This window comes from Scylla paramamosain, chromosome 19 (genome assembly GCF_035594125.1).
Source record: "Scylla paramamosain isolate STU-SP2022 chromosome 19, ASM3559412v1, whole genome shotgun sequence".
Lineage (NCBI taxonomy): Eukaryota > Metazoa > Arthropoda > Malacostraca > Decapoda > Portunidae > Scylla > Scylla paramamosain.
Genome location: NC_087169.1, coordinates 13,780,134 through 13,803,530, shown reverse-complemented (window position 1 = coordinate 13,803,530; position 23,397 = coordinate 13,780,134). Strand labels below are relative to the sequence as shown.

Genomic DNA, 23,397 nt, shown 5'->3' with positions numbered 1-23,397 from the left:
AAAGGGAAGACGTGTGTGTGTGTGTGTGTGTGTGTGTGTGTGTGTGTGTGTGTGTGTGTGTGTGTGTGTGTGTGTGTGTGTGTGTGTGTGTGTGTGTGTGTGTGTGTGTGTGTGTGTGTGTGTGTGTGTGTGTGTGTGCTCTTCGTGTCGTTATCTTCTGTTGTACATTTTTAACAGTTCATTCGTCATTTTTTCTGTCGTTCTCTCTCAGTATTCATTTTTATTTTGTCGGAAATTTCACTAAATTACTTCTGCAACTTTTCATTATTATTTTCTTTATTTTCTTTATGTGTAATTCCACTGACGGTAAAGTTCCAGAATCATTCCTTTGCCAGCTATCTTTTGCGTTGCTTTTGTTTTCTTTAATTTTTTCCCCTTTCTATTTTTTTTCCTTTTCTTCTATTAAATCATTAATTCTGTACGTATTTTAACATAACTTTATTTTTCTATCTCGTTTTAATTGTCTTTCGCTTTTCTTTTTTTTCTTCATTGACAGCCGGTACCATTTGTCGGTTTCCTTTTTGAATCTGTAAATTACTGCATCTTTTTAAATTTTTACTCAAAATGTAATTTCTGACCACGCACACCAGTGGTTTAAGAGTTATCTCAGTGACGGAAATCAGTTTACATTTTACACTTCCGCGTCTTCACACAAGCTAATCTGCTGGGGAGCACCGCCCCGCTGCGCAGTAGAGCTATAAATAAAATTTTCGATTTATGTTGATAGCACAGGTTTATTAATCATTCAAGGGAGAACACATGCATGAAGTGGAATTAACATCAAATATTGAGCTTATTAATGTACAAAACTGTATCAGGTATAAAAATTACATTAAATATATCAAAGAGCACACTAGATTAAATTACATCCCTCGCTGACACTAGCAGCTCCAGCTGACATCGTATGTGGTAACGCATTACTGAAACAATGCAAGCAAATTATGTTCTAGGAGTAATTTTTGATGAAAGACTCACGGAAGTCATATTACAAATTGTTGTATACAAAATCTTGAGGTTAACAGATATCATATATGCTCTCTCTCTCTCTCTCTCTCTCTCTCTCTCTCTCTCTCTCTCTCTCTCTCTCTCTCTCTCTCTCTCTCTCTCTCTCTCTCTCTCTCTCTCTCTCTCTCTCTCTGACGTACAGTTTTCGCTTCTCTTTGCTAAATCCGTTACTAAAAAAAATCCGATTTCCTCTCCCTTAATGCCTCTTGGATAACGCCATTCCTGCGTCACTCAGCCACGCATAGGCCTACTGGCTTCCTGCAGTTCACTTTACTTTCTTATGTTTTTGTTATGTTCACGCTGTCTTATTTTAAGTTATTTCTAAACTTGTATTTTTTTTCATCTTATCTGCTTTTCTTTCTTTTATTTCTGTCTGGTTCCTTGTATGTTTGTTGTACCTTTCTTTCTCTTTCTCTTTCTATGTTTCACCTATCGCCCGTGTCTCGTCAGGTGTTGCATAAATGCTCCATGGTTACGTGTGTGTGTGTGTGTGTGTGTGTGTGTGTAAAAAGAAAACACACACACACACACACACACACACACACACACACACACACACACAAAATTACTTGTACAGATAAATAAAAATGTTATTGCTCTTTTGGAAGTAATCACCACAAAACAATTGTGGGTCATAATTCTGTGTCAGTGTTACGTGTGTGTGTGTGTGTGTGTGTGTGTGTGTGTGTGTGTGTGTGTTTTTATTAATGAGAGAGAGAGAGAGAGAGAGAGAGAGAGAGAGAGAGAGAGAGAGAGAGAGAGAGAGAGAGAGAGAGAGAGAGAGAGAGAGAGAGAGAGAGAGAGAGAGAGAGAGAGAGAGAGAGAGAGAGATATCCGAACAAACCAGAAAATCTTACAAAAGGTACCAACAAACAAACAAACAACATATACACATAATAACAATAACTTATCTTTAACCACTGATTTACTTCCATTTATTTCCCTTCCATGTTCACCCCATTCCCTCCCCGTGGACTACCCTCACATCTCCCCCTTATCCCTCCCTCTCACACCACCCCCTCATCAGCACACACACCTGTCACTATGACCCTTGATAAATAAAACACCTGCCCATTGCCTCATTACCTTTTCATCTTGACTTTCGAGTGGCAGGAGAAAACTTGCTTTATTAGGTTAAACTTTTCTCACACGTAAGTTAGTAATAGTGGTAAACGTAGCTAATATGCCTTTTTTATTACGCATTACAGTACTTGTTCTCTCCGAGTAATTGTAATAGGAGTAATTGTATTCATCCTTTGTAATCTTAGGTAAAACATATTCCTTTACGTGTATTGATGTGTAATCTGGATTCTTACATATAACTCTTTTCGGATGTAATCCTATATGTAATTTTGTGTAACAGCATACAATCATATGTAAAAGTACTCCCATTGAAGTGTAATCCTTTGTAAAACACCATCATTTTACATACAATCCGACGTAATGGCATACAATCCCACACACACACTGGCCTTCCATTAGATGGAGACAAGACATATCACGCCCAATATTAGAAAAGAAAAACACGGAGCGTAATTACACAGGAAGGAAGTGGCACGCAAGAATTAATACTGTATGGCCGTCAATGGTAAGACTCGGTGCGTATTTGAGGTGTGGAAGCAACACGCCTGCGCCACGCCCCCTCTTCCACCACCCGCTTACTTCATCTTCGGAAAGGTCCATAGCACGAGTTAGCATTTGTATACACAACAGAAGATTATCGCTGTATGAATTCACAAAGGTTCTTATTACGAGTTAGAAGTTATTGTAGCATTTATACAGACAGCTTAAGAATACCGCTTTATGATTGGTTAAAACGCTACTTATTTAGATTTTCTTATCTTCTTATTTATCTCAGTAACGCATAGACTACCACCACCACCACCACTACCTGTCCTGTCTTCGTTTTCCACAACACTCGTATCAAGGCAACAGAAGATTAACATTTTTGGAAGGATTGGAATACACCTATTGCTTTTTTACTAATGCATAACCTAACACCACCATCACCGCCACCTCCAGCACCACGATACTCTCGTCTTCGTTTTCTATTACGCATCCTCACACACTTTCACATCACCGTCAGGCATTCTAGTTTAGCAAGCACATGTGTGACTGATACCCTTCTTTCCTATCGACAACCACACAGCTTATGAGGTTTTCAATATTCGCTTTAGCCTTTAAAATTTTACTGCTATTTGGTAAATTTGGCGGGAGTAACTATGACTCTCTGAAGGTCCATATAGGTTCCGGGCCGTCAGATCCAGCCAAACTTGTATGGTGAAAGACTTGGAAAGCTAGTTACGAGGGTGGTGGCCTCCTCGTGGCGCCCGCTGATAACGGGGGAGTGGAACCCCGGCTAACAACCACCCCAACCCCTCGGGTATGAGGCAGGGTTTGAGTCTTTATACTCTTCTCCCTTAATAATTAATACCCGAAGAATAATGGGGATCCACTAGGCTTGCTACACTGAAACATCTGTTCTTGTTCTACGGCCACCTCAATTTTTAAACTGGGTAGAAATTGCAAAATCTATTCTTTTCATGACCTACTTTCTCGAAAAATGCTTATAAAGATTTCATGCATTAATTCTTGTGCTGTTAATTGTTTCGTATCGCAGTGAAAGGGTTAAGTAGTGGCTAAAATTAGGTGCTACAGGTAAAGAGAGAGAATGCAAGATACATGAGTCTCATTAAAATAAAGAAAATGATTGGTAACTGCAGCACGTTGCATGGGTGTCAAAGTGATCAGGTAGTTAAGTAAAAAAAAATATGTCCAGTGAGTATCTGCAGCAATTTTTTGGTGTTTAATGTATGACTGTCTTCCTTAAGTTGAAAATATACAGATGTACCAATAACCCTAAGGAATTACTGTTTTAGCGACCCTCCTCTTCCTCTCTTCCTCCCTCCCTCTCTCTCTCTCTCTCTCTCTCTCTCTCTCTCTCTCTCTCTCTCTCTCTCTCTCTCTCTCTCTCTCTCTCTCTCTCTCTCTCTCTCTCTCTGATAACCCAACTCTTAGTCAAACACGGCACCATAAACACGTAGACTTTTTTATTTTCTTTTCTTTTTTTCTTACTCCCCTAGGCCCTCCAAAGAACAGCGCGACTATACGAGCCTAAGGACTTAATGAATCATATTTACAACACGTGTTCTTCCTACGTTGCTACCAACACATAACTAACAAAAGGTAACAAGACCCATTAGTGTCTTTGCCCAAGTCTAGAGTGTTATTGCTGTGTGTGTGTGTGTGTGTGTGTGTGTGTGTGTGTGTGTGTGTGTGTGTGTGTGTGTGTGTGTGTGTGTGTGTGTGTGACCGAGTGTTGCGCCTACAAGATTTGCCTCCTAGTGATTAATGAAGAGAAATATGGATAATTTGATATGTGTTTGTTTACGTGAGAGAGAGAGAGAGAGAGAGAGAGAGAGAGAGAGAGAGAGAGAGAGAGAGAGAGAGAGAGAGAGAGAGAGAGAGAGAGAGAGAAAGCTGCCCTTATAGATATTACTATATATTCTCTCTCTCTCTCTCTCTCTCTCTCTCTCTCTCTCTCTCTCTCTCTCTCTCTCTCTCTCTCTCTCTCTCTCTCTCTCTCTCTCTCTCTCTCTCTCTCTCTCTCTCTAAAGTGACTTACCATATCTTATGAATGAAGACATATGAAGCACATACGCACACACACACGCAGACACACGTACACGCACGCACACACCTGTTTATTGCAATTTTTACCTACCATACACAACTTCGAAAAGGTGACCAGCAGCGCGTTTGTTTCTCCAGGTAAGGAAATCAGAAGGAAGCGAACTGTTTCCCTTCATCAATTTCTTTTTCTTATAAACTAAATCATTTCAAGTTTGTATCGCTTACTTCAAAATCATTCGAATTTGAAATACACACTTTTGTTCTCCCTACTTGAAATTTGTATATCAGATAATTTACAACAATATATTATAAACAGTGACATCCACATAACATACGAACGTAAGAAAAAAACATGTCTCCACTTGGCGGTCCCTGTACGAAACATATCTTTTTCCACCTATCATCCTCATTCATAAATATGTCTAATCTTCTTTTAAAGCTCCTTAATGATTCACCACTAAACAACTAGATCACCGAGCCTATTCCATTCATCTACCACTCTATTTGAGAACGTGTAGCTTCTCTTATTTTCTTTTCTCCTTATTTACTTTGTCATTTTTATCGTGGTCTTTCACTTCCTTTGCTTTGGTAAAGAATAAAACAAGCAACAGAAAAAAGAAGACTATGCCACTCGACTCAGTGTGTGAAACAGAAAGAGGAGTTGTTTGTCTGTTTTTTTCCCCAACACTAATACGTCTTTTTTATGGAGGAGGAGGAAGAGGGGGACAACAACAACGACAACAACAACAACAACCAACATACCAAGCAACCAACGAAGCAACCAAGCAAAGAACCAACCAGAAAATTAGCGCAAGTAAGAGAACAAGCCAAGGCGGTACAAATGATGAGCCTTGCCATAAATACAGTGCAGAGGAGAACAAGAATAGGAGAGTGGTGGGGCCTTTACATACACACACCCGAGAGAGGCAGATAGTGTCTTAATGGTGTTACTAACGAGCGTAAGATGCATGAATCTACATAACAGGATGAGACTTGTGCTAATACCTGTACTAATTCGATACGCGATGTACGTATTGGAGGATAGTAATCTCGTACCGCCTGTAATCTAGAGACTTTGAGCTGCATTGGTTATGTTGCATGTTTTCCGTATTTTGATGATGATAATAATAATAATGATGATGATGATGATGATAATAATAATAATAATAATAATAATAATAATAATAATAATAATAATAATAATAATAGTAATAATAATAATAATAATAATAATAATAATAATAATAATAATAATAGCAATACTCGGTTTATCTAAAAATTAGGCAGCCAAGAGGTGAAAACGTTACAGAGCAAACACTAACAGAGGAAGTGGTAGTTTTGGTGCCACTAAGAAGCAAAAATAAATAATAAAAAAAAAGAATAATAATAAAAAGATAGAAATGCAGACCAAATTAATAAACAAATGTAATGACTCAAAAAAAATATATATATAGATAAAAAGTGAGTGAACTAAAGTGATAAACTGAAATAAAATAACAAGAAAAATCAAAAGAACATTAAGAGATACAAGTTATAGTTTATATTTTTGCCATTTTTCATGCCTATCTCAAGTCACTCGTTCAAACACACTGCTCTTTTTTCGTTAGGTCGAGAAAAAAAAATTGTTTCATGTTCATCCTTCTAATATTTAGTTTTCACGAATTCGGATATGAACGTCATGAAAACAACTGCTTAATGATATACTTGGATATGCAGAGAAAAAAAAGAAAAAGAAAAGAAAGGAAAAATCTGACTAAAATCGTCCAGAGTTCATGAGATTTGAAAGAAAAATATATGGAAGGATCAGAAAAAAAATCAAGGACACGAGAAATAATTGCGACTACAAGAGAGACGAAGTGGAGGAGGAAGACCAGGAGGAGGAGGGAGTGGTGGTAGCGGTGGTAGTGGTGGTGGTCGTGGTAGTGGTGGTGGTGGTGGTGGTGGTGGTGGTAGTGGTAATAGTGGTGGTGGTGGCGGTGGTGGTGGTGGTGGTGAGGAGTAAGTGAGTAGCAGCTGTAGTGTGGTGAGCAACAGACAGTTACAGAGTGAGGGACAGCGAGCACACTACCACCTGCCGTGCTCTGCCGCCTCCATCTCACCTGTCCCCGCCTGTTCCCGCCTGTCACCTCCGCCTGGCCGTGGTGAGGGAGCCTTACAGCCTGTGTGGTGTGTGATGTGTGGTCCATGAAGGTGTTTGAGTAGACTCCTTGTTTAGTACGTGAGAATTGTGTCACTACTACTATTACTGCTACTATTACCACTACTACTACGACTACTACCACCACCAGTCTATAATATGAAAACAGTCCCATCCGTCTTGTCTATTTCTTCGTCTGTCTGTCTGTCTATTTGCGCCTTGCTATCAATTTTCCTGCGGACCATTTCACGAATTGCACTTGACAAATATTGCACTCAGATGTACGCGGGAGTTTCCAATATGCGCAAGTGGCGAGGCGTGTTGAAACCTGTTCGAATAATGCAAAATCCATTGACGAATCGAGCTTTCCTGCCAAATTATCCCAAATGAGGCTGCGGAAAAAAAAAAAACGCGCGCACACACAGACACACACACACTTGCATCTCCTCACTCTAACCCACCGCAGCTCCCGCCTCTTCACTCCCACCAGCGTGACATTACCAGTGCCAGACAAATCATCGCCGCTCCTGTAGGTGGAAACGAGTGATAGCACTGAAAAGGAAACGAAGAGAGGAAATTGTGCTGTTATTTATTTTTATCTGAAGAGGAATCGAGGAGACGGAATTGTTTTGTTGTTATCTTACTAAATCTCCTGCGTAATAAAAGACATCCTCCTATGTGTGGAATAATTGCGCTGAACACATTGGCATTAGTATTTTTTTTTTTTTTTCTCGCTAAAGCTTATTATGTGATGAGGAAAATGTTGAAATAATACAACTGCAGGAGAGAAATGTTAAGACTTACAAACAGGGATCAGTGTTTCTTCTGTTTATTAATCCAACCTAATCTAATTAACCTAACTAATCTAACTTAACTTAACCTCTCACTAAAGCTTATTATGTGATGCAGAAAATGTTGAAATAGTAAAATTGCTGGCGAGGGATTCTAATACTTGTAAATTGGTATCAAGGTTTATTCTGTTAAGTAAATAGTTAATTTTTTTCTTTCCGTCGGGTTAGAAGACTTGGACCAATATTCTTAAGCACTAAGCTCTCTTACGGTCTGTTTTCAAGGGCCACTGAAATTAATTGGGTTTACATGATGTGTTTCTCCCTTTCGATGATGCAGAATTTCTTTTTATCGAACAATCACTAGAACCATAAAAAAAAAAAAAAATCCTTGAAAAGCTTACATCCCGTTACAGCCAATTGAAATCAGTAGAGATAAGACACTGTTTAATAATGCGAACCCAAAATCCTGCAGCAGTGGGATACCAAAACACCTCGGGGACTAAATTAATGACGTGTTTTGTGCGATCTACGTCATATTTTTAAGGCGAAGCAATTAATGGGTTTCTTTTCCCTGATTGCCGTTGTATAGCTCCTGGCCGTAGGTTTCCAATGGCGAAGGGAGTGTATCTGACCCATTACATGTTTTTATCGGTTGTACTGCATGAAAAAGTGTTCGCCCTCGTAAACTGCAGCAAGAAATATAGTGTACTGCGATAATAGGATAACTACTACTACTACTACTACTACTACTACTACTACTACTACTACTACTACTACTACTACTACTACTACTACTACTGCTACTACTACTGCAATCTAACATCCTTCTACACTTTTCTATCTCCCTACATTGACCTACATCCTACACATAAACACATGCTACATTACCCTACATTCCCTTTTCACGCAACGCAACATGACTAAGAAAACTTCAGGAAAGAGACTGGTTTTTTTTTTTTTTCCACATTCCTCCAACTGTGTCGATAGCAGGAGTTCGTTAGCCACAAAACGTCACTTTCCTCACGACACGCTGATGGGGAGTCGGCAATACTGACAACACACACGCAGGGGAACGCACTCAGAACCAGGCGCTACTTTGCATACAATGATAGATTCTAACCCGTGTTCAGAAACGCTCCGCTCTCTCACCACGGCTATTCTGAAAGGTTACGGAGATGATTAGCTGGGTTCTCAAAGGTGTTTCTCCTGTTAATAATGTAGAAATCTTGTTAATCTGTCACTGGAACCGTAAAAAAAACAAAACAAAAATTAAAAACCCCGTGTAACTTCAACCTGAATCTTATGAATGTAGGGAGGTGCGGCACAGAACTTTCAGAATGCAGAGAGTGACGAGAAAACTAAAATAATAGTGTTTGAGATGTGGAAGAAGAGGCCACAAGAGCGGGAGAGTATAAAGAAAAATGACTGTCGCGACTGAGATGTTGCAGTCGATGTTCGTGACTGCCTCTCGTCTGCTTGGGCCTGTTGTCTTTTCTCACCTTGTGTTTATGAAGTGTGATTGATACTAGTTATTACTTTGTTCTCTATTTTTCTTACTTCATTTTTATTTCTTTTTATTACTTCGTATTTCTTCTCTCGCTTTCTTCTTCTCTTGTTTTCCTTCGTATTCCGTTTTTCTTGTTTTCTTGTTCTATCTTAATTTAGTGAAGATTTACCACAGACCAGAAGGAACACCAGGGAGTGTCGATACGAAGGCTGCACTCTCAGCCAACGACTGAACCAAGCTGAGAATGGCTAATATGCACTAATATCAAGCTATTGTGATTTTCTTTCATTTCAATTTCACCCTTAAAAAAAACTAAGATGTAACAGTTAAAAAAGAAAATTTGAGAACAGCGATCACCTTAAACTGTTGTAATCTAAGCCATCTTGAAAACATGAAAAAAAAAAAGTTGTGACATGCAAAAATAAATTAAATAATTGCAATCTTCTTAAACTATTGTAATCTAAGCCTTTCCAATTTCCACAATAAAAGTATTATGAAAAAAAATAAATAAATAAAACTCCGGCGTGAACCTCAAAATATTACTCTCTTTAATTCCATTCTAGTTAATTTCAATCCCCAAAAGCAGTAATCTGATGTATAAAACTTTTTTTAAATTCGTTAGTTTAATCCGATAAACTTAAAGCCCCAAAAATATGTTATATGATGAGAAAAATGGGTTGAATTAGCGTTGTACTCTAATACATTTCAACTCAAAGATATGGTGATAAAAAAAAAAAAATTAAAATCAACTTTGCCGCTTCCATTGCTGGGGACCTTTGTTAAAAAAAAGTTTGTACGGACAGAATAAAAAACAAAGATGAGTCAATTAATTTTTGTAAGCTACAGAACTAACAGGCAGCAATACAGAAATAAGAAATAATGTAACGACTACGAAAAAAAAGTCAGGCATTGAAATATTTAGGCAACTCTAATCTAATCAACTCTAACCTCTCCAGAAAGTTATACACATACGTTAAACTCAAACTATTGAAACGTGTCACTTAACAAGCCTAACAGTGACAGGAAGTGCAGACTGACAGCACACGAAGAGGCAGAGGTTGGAGACTCGTGACGTGTGAGGAAGCGAGCACAGCTAATGCCGAGGGGAAAAGAGGAGCGGAAAAATAGGAGAGGATGGCAGCGAGGAGACTAATTGGAGAAATTCTTACCTTATTGCGTTGATCAGGTGCTTGAAAGACGCGTGGGATAGGTTTTCCTAGAGAGAGAGAGAGAGAGAGAGAGAGAGAGAGAGAGAGAGAGAGAGAGAGAGAGAGAGAGAGAGAGAGAGATAAGATAAGATTAGAATGAGGGACAAAAGGGGAGGAAGTAATAATTAAAGAGCAATTCGTTGCTTTAATTGAGAAAAGTTTTTTTGTCTTTTTTTCAGGAAGGAAGAGGAAGAAGGTGGAGGAACTGTCCTGTGCCGTCAGAGAGAGAGAGAGAGAGAGAGAGAGAGAGAGAGAGAGAGAGAGAGAGAGAGAGAGAGAGAGAGAGAGAGAGAGACGGTAAGACTAAAACGGAGAAGAGACAAGAAAAAAAAACATGGAGAAAAGAGAAGACATCGATAATTACATGAGGTAAGTTTCTCTCTCTCTCTCTCTCTCTCTCTCTCTCTCTCTCTCTCTCTCTCTCTCTCTCTCTCTCTCTCTCTCTCTCTCTCTTTGCACTATAATTTCAGCATGTATTGCCTTCTAACAATTAATGACCATAAAACCATTGCAAAAGAAAACGATGAAATGGAAAAAAAATCTAGAAATAAGGAATAAAAAAGATAGAAAAAAAACAACAATAAAAATATAAAACCCAAAGAAAATGCTGGAAAAAAAGATACATGAAGCTGCATAGAAATCAAGATAAATAATATGAATGTACAAACTTATGACGAGAAATTATAGAAAATAAACAAAATATAATAAGAAAAAAAAATAGTTAGCAACTCACTCCAACCTTTAGAAAAATATTTATTAGCACCATCTGATTAACTGACCAATCATAATCTTTGTTTACACGCGACTCGAGCCAATCAAATACGACTCATAACACGCTAGCCACTTCCCTCCCTTCACTATGCAGCCAAAGAGAGGCCATCCATCAGACTCAAGTAACCTTCCCATAAAAAAAAAAGAATAACAAAATAGATAAGGTCGACGATTGGTATTGAGAAACCGTCGACTTATCAAACTGACAATCCTACCTAACTGCCTTTGGTCATTTGTCTTCCTTCTGGGTATGTGCGTGTGTGTGAGTATTTACCTTTTTTTTTTTTTCCTTTTTTTGCTCTACTTATGTTTGTCTCTACAGTAAATTGATCTACTCGCAGTGAAAATACAAAGGAAGTACACAGCGTACCAGTATATATTTTTTTCTCCTCTCATATGCTATTTACATTTAATTATCATGTTCTTTGTTGCTCTAATTCGTGTTGTTTGGTTATTTGATACCCTAATTGCTGTGGAAGTCAGATAGGTGGAGGAGGAAGAGGAGGAGGAGGAAGACAGGGAAATGTGAAAAGTAGTCAGATAAAAAAAGAACAAAGAAACGAGAAAAAAAAACAGTATAAAGGAAAAAGAGGAAAGGGATAATGAAGGAATGAAACGGAAAGATAATTTGTAAAATTAATTCATGAAGACATGTTCCTGTGTGTGTGTGTATGTGTGTGTGTGTGTGTGTGTGTGTGTGTGTGTGTGTGTGTGTGTGTGTCGTAGTATTATTATGACAGGAAGATTAAATGCCCATCTCGTCACGTCAGTTGGTCTTTGTCTGTGTGTGTGTGTGTGTGTGTGTGTGTGTGTGTGTGTGTGTGTGTGTGTGTGTGTGTGTGTGTGTGTGTGTGTGTGTGTGTGTGTGTGAACAACAGCACGAGTACTCTACGTATCTTGGTTCCTCTGTACTGCACACGTTTTTTCTTCCCTCACATTCGTCAAGTCAGTCACCTTGTCGCTTTACGTTTTTTTGTTCCTCATTCTTGAACATTTTAGCGTCTTATAAAAAAAAAAAAAAAAAATTCCATCGTTCTTGAGTGAAACATACCACTATTTTCAAGGATGATTTCATGATTCTTGTGACAGTTAAACAATAATTTTATGTCATTAAAGAGAAAAAAGACTCATAAAAACCTGACTTATCTTTGTGACCTGTGGAAATAGCCCCGACTGAAGAGCAAAGTGTTTAAGAATACATACACCTTTCTTTTACGGAAGAGAAAAAAGAAAAAAAAACACGAGGCACAAAGGTAAAAGACGTGGAACTAATAAAAAAAAGTAAAACAATTCTAATTGAGCAAAAATGACGGCGTAGAACAAATAGAAATAGAAATAATGATCGAAAAGTTAATTGAAAAGCGTGGGATTAACGGAATAAGTAAACGATTCTTGTACAGCAAAATAAAAGGCGTGGGACTAAAAAGAAACAATAATAAATAAGTATCCCTTTATTCTTGTTTGGGGAGAATATTTTGCAAAAGAATACAAATAAGAACCTTTGTGAACAGAAATTAATCGTCCTATGCTGAAACAGAACGAATATCTAAACCAAAAAACTATACTAAGAAAATGCAAACCTACTCTCTCTCTCTCTCTCTCTCTCTCTCTCTCTCTCTCTCTCTCTCTCTCTCTCTCTTTCCTCACAGGACAGTAATGAAGGACGGACACAGACAGGCATGGACAGACAAGAACGAGAACCTCCACAAGAAAGCGAGGGAGGAGGAGGAAGAGGAGGATGAGTCATTACAGAGAAGGGTCGCCAACTTTGCGGGGTCTTTCAGCGCCCACGGCATCGGCAAAGTGTTTCTGTAGGTTCAGATTCCTTTGTTTTGCTTCTGTTTATCTTAGTTGTGAAAAGAATGGAGGGAATTTTTGGTATTTGTGGTGTATACTTGTGGTTAACTCACTCTCTCTCTCTCTCTCTCTCTCTCTCTCTCTCTCTCTCTCTCTCTCTCTCCTCTCTCTCTCTCTCTCTCTCTCTCTCTCTCTCTCTCATTGAAACTCGTATTTCACACCTTTACTTTGGCATTTAATCACAAACTATGACGATTTACTGACTAACCACAACAACATTCCCTATGTGTGTGTGTGTGTGTGTGTGTGTCCCCCTCAGGAGTCGACACTGGTGGCGGCGAGTGTTGTGGCTTGCGGTGTGCCTGGTGATGGCTGGCTGGGGGACCTACCAGTGTTACAGCATCGTTACAGAATATTTCCAGTACCCGAAGAAGGTCACTATTGAGGTGGGTCTGTCTGTCTGCCTGCCTGTTTGTCTCCATCCCGTACTCCTAAACACTTTCCTCTCCTCTTCTCTTCTTCTCTTAACAGTATTACTTTCAAAGGTCACAAGGATTATTACTCAAGTTTTCATATGATGGGTCTGTTTGTCGCTCTATCCTGTATTCCTAAACTCTTCTCTCATGTTCTCATTTTCAAAGGCCACACAGGTGAATAGTCAAGGTCTCATGGGTGTTTTTCCTACTGATGGTGTAGAATTCTTGTTAAGCCATCAGCAGAATCATGAAAATACTCTTGAAAGTCTCCTATTAGTTTCCACTGCAGCCTCTTGAAAGCAGTCGAGGTAAAAGATATAATCGCTAAAACTCCATTGTTAATGCCCTTTTCAGATCCTTTACAATGTACTTTTCTGCCATCCCTTTTAAATCCTCTATACCAATCCTTTTTATAGTCTCAATATAATCTCTTTCTGTTACCCCCTTCCTTTCTGCTAACCTTCTCTACCATCGCTTTCAGTTCCTCTCTTTCTTCCCTTTCTACCAATTTTGTCTGCAGTCCTTTTTCTCACCACTTTCTACCAGTCATTTCTACCATCCTTCCCTACCTTCCTTTTCTATAGTTCCTTTGTAATGTCCCTTGCTACCATCCCTACCAAACCCTTTTCACCATTACTTTTTCATCTCCTCTCTATCAACGATTTTCTACCATGCTTTCCTACACTTTCTTCCTAACTCATTTTCTATCATCCTTCTCTAACGCCCCATTCTACCATCCGTTTCAAACCCTCTCCATCATCCCTTTGCATTCTCTTTCTACAAGGGCTTTTCTATCACCTTTTTGTACCTTCTCCACAGATAATAGAAGAAACAAAGGTGCCGTTCCCTGCAGTGACTGTGTGTAACCTGAACCCACTTCCCGCCAGATCATCTGTAGCAGACCACCAAACCTGGTCTTCTTTTGTTCAAATAGAGGACGAGAACTCTGAAGCCAGTAAGTGTGAGGATGTTGAAGAGAACGTCAAAAGAAGCTATAGGAGAGGTCACTGGGATGGGTTATTTGTATGTGGTGTACAGGGTAAGGTTAGATGAAGGAAAGGTAAAGGTTGACGGTGGGTGAGTAATAATAATAACAATAATAATGATAATGATAATAATAATAACAATAATAATAATAACAAAGAAATAAAAAATGAAGGAAAGCAAAAAAAAAGGAACCAAAGAATAGGACAAGACTGGTAAGTGGATAATGTAAGAAAAAAGACAAGGTACAACGAACAGGTAGGACAGGTAGGCGAGGTGCAGGACAGGCAGAGAGGATGGGAAGAGGCCGTGGATGGGAAGAAATGAGGAAATAAGGGAAAAATCTAAAAAGAACGAGAAACAGAACCACAGAGAGATGACGAGAGAGGATGAAATGAAAGCAGAGTAGAAATTAAGGAACAAAGAGAGAGAGAGAGAGAGAGAGAGAGAGAGAGAGAGAGAGAGAGAGAGAGAGAGAGAGAGAGAGAGAGAGAGAGAGAGAGAGAGAGAGAGAGAAAATGAAATGAAAATAAATAAAAAGATGGAAAGATGTAATGGTTGTAATGAAATGAGGAAAGAAGGAGGGAGTGGAGTAGGGCGGGGCGAGATGAGGCGAGGCGGATGGGGCATGGTGGGGCGTGCAAGGGGTGGGGCAGGGTGGGGCGCGGTAATTGTGCAGTTAGGAGCAATACAGGAGTCAAGTGGCACCACTAATGGCCCAAACTATACTAACGAGCAAAGTTGTCTATGCACAAGTGATCAGGGAATTACTTACATGTGTGCACCTGAATAACATATGCTGACTTATACAGAGAAACCCATGTACGCATTACAAAGGATACTTACACACACACACACACACACACACACACACACACAGTGACATAATCACAAAAAAAATAACAACGGAGTAATGATACTGGTGGTGGCGGTGGAAGTAAGTGCTGGCAATAATTGCTGTCGTCACGAATAGGTAACAAGATGAGGGAAAGGCTGGCTTCAAGGCTAAAGATCCAATTATTTATCTTACTGTCTTTTCTCTCTATCTTATCTATTCCCTCTTTCATAACACACCTGGACACAGTAATCACCTTTGTTCCTTAATTTTCAATCCCAAGTCAGTCTCATTTCATTTAAATGTATATAAAGGAAGTAAGTAAATCTCTAATACTGATGTTTTCCCGCAGACACAAAGGACTAGATCAAGTAAAACCTTTTTTTCTCTTCCACTCAGAATCTACAAGGAAATATTACTCGTTTTTTTTTTTTAAAGTTAGAACTACAATATTTACCCAATAAGGTTCTTCATGAATGCACTGCGATACGTAACAATTAATAGCGCTAAAAACAACGTATGGACTTTTATACAGTTTTCAATTTCAAGTCCGTGTAATGTTTGGAGGTGGGTGTAGAATAGAAAAAGATGCCTGAGTGATTAGTAATGAAGGAAAGATAAGCCTAGTAGCAGTGTAAGGGTTAATAATATGACCGTGAGTCTTCAATAGAATAACCTTTCCCTGGTTTCGTGACCCTGGTGTTAAGTTTTCAGTTTATTGATAGACGGATTTTGAGAAGGATGTCCTGGTCTGTCAAGGTTCGTGAGTGACGTAAGTGAATCTCAGCGTGGGGCGTTGTTAGTTTTAAGTTTATTTCCTAGCCATTCTGTATACACGCGGAGAGACGAACAGGTGCAGAATTCAGAAAAAAAGGTTAAATCTACAGTAATCAAGATCCTTATACGATTCTATTGCTATTCTACTACTATTACTACTATTATCACCACCACCACTACCACGATCACTCCCACTACCGTTACTCGTATCTCCACGCAACACCCACAAAACAATACATTCTTCACAATTACTATTATATGAACAACACCACCACCACCACCGCCACCCAACGAACCACGGCAGAAATCATTACCTCTGTGTATGGTGGTGTTGCGTGTTTAAGTAACCAGCCCTCTCGTACCTCGGGTATTGAGCTGTTGAGGTGTTGGTTGCATAATTCAGATGTTGGGTGAAGTTGGTAATACAACTACATGTTCTTGTTTTCTCCTTCAGTTTTTTTTTTTTTTTTCACGTGATATGTTCCTTTTTACCTATTCAAGTTAAGGAGATAGGCAAAATGATAATCTCTCTCTCTCTCTCTCTCTCTCTCTCTCTCTCTCTCTCTCTCTCTCTCTCTCTCTCTCTCTCTCTCTCTCTCTCTCTCTCTCTCTCTCTCTCTCATCCTTCTCCTCTGCCCTTCACTCCGCAGTCTGCGAAGGATTTTCTACGTACCAGAACGACTACTACGATTACTACGACTACTACGGCGAGCCCTACTCGGGAAGCTACAGCGGTGACTTCTGGGACAGAGACTCCACTGGCACGGGCTATGGAGGATATAACTATTACTACACCGGTGTGTGTGTGTGTGTGTGTGTGTGTGTGTGTGTGTGTGTGTGTGGGTGGGTGGGTGGATAGGCGGGTGAGTGTATGCATGTTAAAAACATTTTCAGATATATATTTCAAGATCAGTGTAGAGAAACGGCGAACTTGATGTTTCTTTTTTGCTTTTAATCTTCATTTACTGATTTGCCTCTTCCAAATAACTCATGAAAACCAGTGGCATGACAAATGATTCCTCGATACTGACGAATAAAAACATTACACTGACCAACGCTTGACTTGTACAGGTGACTCAAGCACATCATCATCCACATCCTCCACCCCCTGGGGAGCCTCAAGTGAAAGTACATCCTCCACCCCCTGGGGAGCTTCCAGTGAGAGTACATCCTCCACCCCCTGGGGAGCATCAAGTGAGAGCACATCCTCCACTCCCTGGGGAGCCTCAGGTAAGAGCACATCCTCCACCCCCTGGGAAGGTTCCAGTGAGAGTACATCCTCCACCCCCTGGGGAGCATCAAGTGAGAGCACATCCTCCACCCAATGGGGAGGTTCCAGTGAGAGTACATCCTCCATCCCCTGGGGAGCATCAAGTGAGAGCACATCCTCCACCCAATGGGGAGGTTCCAGTGAGAGTACATCCTCCACCCCCTGGGGAGCATCAAGTGAGAGCACATCCTCCACCCAATGGGGAGGTTCCAGTGAGAGTACATCCTCCACCCCCTGGGGAGCATCAAGTGAGAGCACATCCTCCACCCAATGGGGAGGTTCCAGTGAGAGTACATCCTCCACCCCCTGGGGAGGTTCCAGTGGGAGCACATCCTCCATCCCCTGGGGAGGTTCCAGTGAGAGCACATCCTCCAGCCCCTGGAGAGGTTCCAGCGAGAGTACATCTTCCACCCCGCAGGGAGGTTCCAGCGAGAGTACATCCTCCACCCCCAAGGGAGGTTCCAGTGAGAGTACATCCTCCACCCCCCCGGGGGGGGCATCAAGTGAGAGCACATCCTCCACCCAATGGGAAGGTTCCATTGAGAGTACATCCTCCACCCCCTGGGGAGGTTCCAGTGAGAGCACATCCTCCATCTCCTGGGGAGGTTCCAGTGAGAGTACATCCTCCACCCCCTGGGGAGCATCAAGTGAGAGCACATCCTCCACCCCCTGGGGAGGTTCCAGTGGGAGCACATCCTCCACCCCCTGGGGAGGTTCCAGTGAGAGCACATCCTCCACCCCCTGGGGAGGTTCCAGTGAGAGTACATCCTCCACCCCCTGGGGAGGTTCCAGTGGGAGCACATCCTCCACCCCCTGGGGAGGTTCCAGTGAGAGTACATCCTCCACCCCCAAGGGAGGTTCCAGTGAGAGCACATCCTCCAGCCCCTGGGGAGGTTCCAGCGAGAGTACATCCTCCACCCCCAAGGGAGGTTCCAGTGAGAGTACATCCTCCACACCCTGGGGAGCATCAAGTGAGAGCACATCCTCCACCCCCTGGGGAGATTCCAGTGAGAGCACATCCTCCACCCCCTGGGGAGGTTCCAGTGAGAGTACATCCTCCACACCCTGGGGAGCATCAAGTGAGAGCACATCCTCCACCCCCTGGGGAGGTTCCAGTGAGAGCACATCCTCCACCCCCTGGGGAGGTTCCAGTGAGAGTACATCCTCCACCCCTTGGGGAGCATCAAGTGAGAGGACATCTTCCACCCCCTGGGGAGGTGCTACAAGCAGCGCTGCAACATTCAGCACACCAATAGACAGCACCACATCCACAACAGACTCCACATCCACAACACACTCCACATCCACAATAGACAGCACCACATCCACAACAGACACCACACCCACAACAGACTCCACATCCACAACACACTCCACATCCACAATAGGCAGCTCCACATCCACAACAGACTCCACATCTACAATAGGCAGCTCCACATCCACAACAGACTCCACATCCACAATAGGCAGCTCCACATCCACAACAGACTCCACATCCACAACAGGAAGCTCCACATCCACAACAGGCAGCTCCACATCCACAACAGACTTCACATCCACAACAGACAGTTCCACATCAACAACAGACTCCACATCCACAACGGACTCCACATCCACAACAGGCAGCTCTACATCCACAACAGACTCCACATCCACAACAGACTCCATATCCATAACAGGCAGCTCCACATCAACAACAGACTCCACATCCACAACAGGTAGCCCCACATCCACAACAGACTCCACATCCATAACAGGCAGCTCCACATCAACAAGAGACTCCACATCCACAACAGGTAGCCCCACATCCACAACAGACTCCACATCCATAACAGGCAGCTCCACATCAACAACAGACTCCACATCCACAGCAGGTAGCCCCACATCCACAACAGACTCCACATCCACAACAGACTCCACATCCATAACAGGCAGCTCCACATCAACAATAGACTCCACATCCACAACAGACTCCACATCCATAACAGGCAGCTCCACATCAACAACAGACTCCACATCCACAACAGACTCCACATCCATAACAGGCAGCTCCACATCAACAAGAGACTCCACATCCACAACAGACTCCACATCCATAACAGGCAGCTCCACATCAACAACAGACTCCACATCCACAACAGACTCCACATCCATAACAGGCAGCTCCACATCAACAATAGACTCCACATCCACAACAGACTCCACATCCACAACAGGCAGCTCCACATCAACAACAGACTCCACATCCATAACAGGCAGCTCCACATCAACAACAGACTCCACATCCACAACAGGTAGCTCCACATCCACAACAGACTCCACATCCACAACAGGCAGCTCCACATCCACAACAGGCAGTTACTCATCCACAACAGACTCCAAATCCACAACAGGAAGCTCCACATCAACAATAGACTCCACATCCACAACAGGCAGTTCCACATCCACAACAGACTCCACATCCACAACAGACTCCACATCCACAACAGACAGCTCCACATCCACAACAGGCAGCTCCTCATCCACAACAGACTCCACATCCACAACAGGTGGCTCCACATCCGCAATAGACTTCACATCCACAACAGGCAGCCCCTCATCCACAACAGACTCCACATCCACAACAGGCAGCTCCACATCCACAACAGACTCCATATCCACAACAGGCAGCTCCACATCCACAACAGATTCAACATCCACAACAGATTCCACATCTACAACAGATTCCACATCCACAACAGGCAGCTCTACATCCACGTCAGATTCAACATCCACAATAGACTTCACATCCACAACAGGCGGCCCTACATCCACAACAGACTCCACATCCACAACGGGCAGCTCCACATCCACAACAGGTAGCTCCACATCCACAACAGACTCCACACCCACAACAGGCAGCACCACATCCACAACAGACTCCACATCCACAACAAGCAGCACCACATACAAAACAGACTCCACATCCACAACAGGCAGCTCTACATACACAACAGACTCCACATCCACAACAGGCAGTATCATATCCACAACAGTCAGCACCACATCCACACCAGTCAGCACCACATCCACGACAGGCGGCACCACATCCACAACAGTCAGCACCACATCCACACCAGTCAGCACCACATCCACAACAGGCGGCACCACATCCACAACAGTCAGCACCACATCCACAACAGGCGGCACCACGTCCACAACAGTCAGCACCACATCGACAACAGACTCCACATCCATACCAGTCAGCACCACATCCACAACAGGCAGCACCACATCTACAACAGACTCCACATCCACAACAGGCAGCTCTACATCCACAACAGACTCCACATCCACAACAGACTCCACATCCACAACAGGCAGCACCACATCTACAACAGACTCCACATCCACAACAGGCAGCACCACATCCACAACAGACTCCACATCCACAACAGGCAGCACCACATCCACAACAGTCAGCACCGCATCCACAACAGGTAGCACCACATCCACAACAGACTCCACATCCACAACGGAACCCACATCCACAACAGTCAGCACCACATCCACAACAGACTCCACATCCACAACAGGCAGCACCACATCCACAACAGACTCCACATCCTCAACGGAACCCACATCCACAACAGTCAGCACCACATCCACATCAGGCAGCGTCACATCTACAACAGACTTCACATCCACAACAGTTAGCACCACATCCACGACGGAACCCACATCCACAACAGGCAGCACCACATCCACAACGGACTCCACATCCAAAACAGGCAGCACCACATCCACACCAGTCAGCACCACATCCACAACAGACTCCACATCCACAATAGTCAGCACCACATCCACACCAGTCAGCACCACATCCACAACAGGCAGCTCCATATCCACACCAGTAAGCACCACATACACAACAGGCAGCACCACAGCCACAACAGGCAGCTTCATATCCACATCAATCAGCACCACATCCACACCAGTCAGAACCACATCCACAACAGACTCCACATCCACAACAGTCAGCACCACATCCACACCAGTCAGCACCACATCCACACCAGTCAGCACCACATCCACAACAGGCAGCTCCACATCCACACCAGTAAGCACCACATCCACAACAGGCAGCTCCACATCCACACCAGGCAGCACCACATCCACAACAGGTAGCTCCACATCCACACCAGGCAGCACCACATCCACAACAGGCAGCACCACATCCACAACAGGCAGCACCACATCCTTTACAGACTCCACATCCACAACAGGCGGTACCACATCCACAACAGGCAGCACCACATCCACAACAGGCAGCACCACATCCACGACTGAACCCACATCCACAACAGTCAGCACTACATCCACAACAGACTCCACATCCACAACTGTCAGCACCACATCCATACCAAGCAGCACCACATCCACAACAGGCAGCACCACATTCTTAACAGACTCCACATCCACAACAGGCGGTACCACATCCACAACAGGCAGCACCGCATCCACAACAGGCAGCACCACATCCACGACTGAACCCACATCCACAACAGTCAGCACTACATCCACAACAGACTCCGCATCCACAACAGTCAGCACCACATCCATACCAAGCAGCACCACATCCACAATAGGCAGCACCACATCCACAACAGACTCCACATCCACATCAGGCAGCACCACATCCACAACAGACTCCACATCCACAACAGGCAGCACCACATCCACAACAGACTCCACATCCAAAACAGGTAGCACGACATCCACAACAGACTCCACATCCACAACAAGCAGCACGACATCCACAACAGACTCCACATCCACAACAGGCAGCACCACATCCACGACGGAACCCACATCCACACCAAGCAGCACCACATCCACAACAGGCAGCACCACATCCACAACAGACTCCACATCCACAACAGGCAGCACCACATCCACACCAAGCAGCACCACATCCACAACAGTCTCCACATCCACAACAGGCAGCACCACATACACAACAGGCAGCTCCACATCCACAACAGACTCCACATCCACACTAGGCAGCACATCCATAACAGACTCCACATCTATGGCAACAGAAAGCACCACAACGGGCAGCACCACAACAGGAAGCACAACAGGTACTAACCACCACCACCACCACCACCACACGTCTATCACACCACTCCACCACCACTACCACAGCACTTTCACTACACCATAGCAAGCCTGCCACCACAACTGAACCACAACCACAACCACACCTATAACTAGTAGAAAACGAGAGATAAAAGAAAGTACACTATAATGATAATAATAATAATAATAATAATAATAATAATAATAATAATAATAATAATAATAATAATAATAATAATAATCTTTCTTACAATAACAATATACATACGCAATAAAACAGAGAAAATCGACGTCTGTTACAGAAACCACAGATGACATGATGGGGACCAATAGAAAGAGGAGGAGCCTGGAGGAAATGGAAACAACGAGACAGAGATCAATGCCTAACCTAAGACAAGGCAGAGAAGACACGAGAGCCTGGATGAGCAGAGAACCGAAGATGAGGAGGGAAAGAAACGAAGAGAGTGGAGTAAATGGAGATGAAGAGAGAAGAGAAAAGAATCCGCTGGGGAGAGGCGTCAATCCACAAGGTGTCAAGAAACTTCAAGAGAGACATGAGAATAGAACATCATCCAGGGAAAAGAGGAACGCGATATGGTCCTTCCTTTTTGGAGACGAAGAGGAGGAAGAGGATGAAGAAGAGGAGATGGAAGTGGTAACATCAGGCAACAGAGCCATACCTTTCCCCGCCTCGCCCAAATCAGAGGCGGTTGATTATAAGACATTTATAAAGGCGAGTCTATTCCCTGTCTATTTTTTTGTCTTCTGCACGAGTAATTCAATAACATATACTGTCGACATTCCACAAGTGTTCTTAACAGTGCACTTATAACAGCACATTTAGACCAGGTAATGACAGGTGATAGCAGGGAGTCAAGGTCATGTTAGGTGAGGTCAAGTATCAGTCAAAGAACATGTATTAACTGATCTTGTTATGGAAGGTTAATTTCAGGTGAGCCTATAGATGTTGAAGTCACATAACAGGCATTAATTAGTTTTGCCATGAAAGGTGAAGAAACGCTGAGTGATTCTGTTCATATACTTGAAAACAGACAGACAGACGGATATATTATCAGATAGAGACA

The 23,397-nt window shown here is 42.7% G+C and overlaps 1 protein-coding gene and 1 long non-coding RNA gene across 2 annotated transcripts; both read left to right on the top strand.

The window, feature by feature from the left end:
- Positions 1 to 10,513: 10,513 nt before the first annotated feature.
- On the top strand, positions 10,514 to 16,944 carry LOC135109675 (uncharacterized). The gene is made up of 5 exons (XR_010272841.1): positions 10,514 to 10,650; positions 12,702 to 12,863; positions 13,169 to 13,295; positions 14,145 to 14,280; positions 16,572 to 16,944. It is a non-coding gene; the product is annotated as an uncharacterized LOC135109675 (long non-coding RNA).
- Positions 16,945 to 16,958: 14 nt separating this feature from the next.
- On the top strand, positions 16,959 to 23,162 carry LOC135109483 (serine-rich adhesin for platelets-like; the record flags this gene model as incomplete). Its single annotated transcript, XM_064020862.1, has 2 exons — positions 16,959 to 22,314; positions 22,615 to 23,162. Coding segments are annotated over 2 exons (5,886 nt in total), but the record flags the coding sequence as incomplete, so codon positions are not given.
- Positions 23,163 to 23,397: the final 235 nt, after the last annotated feature.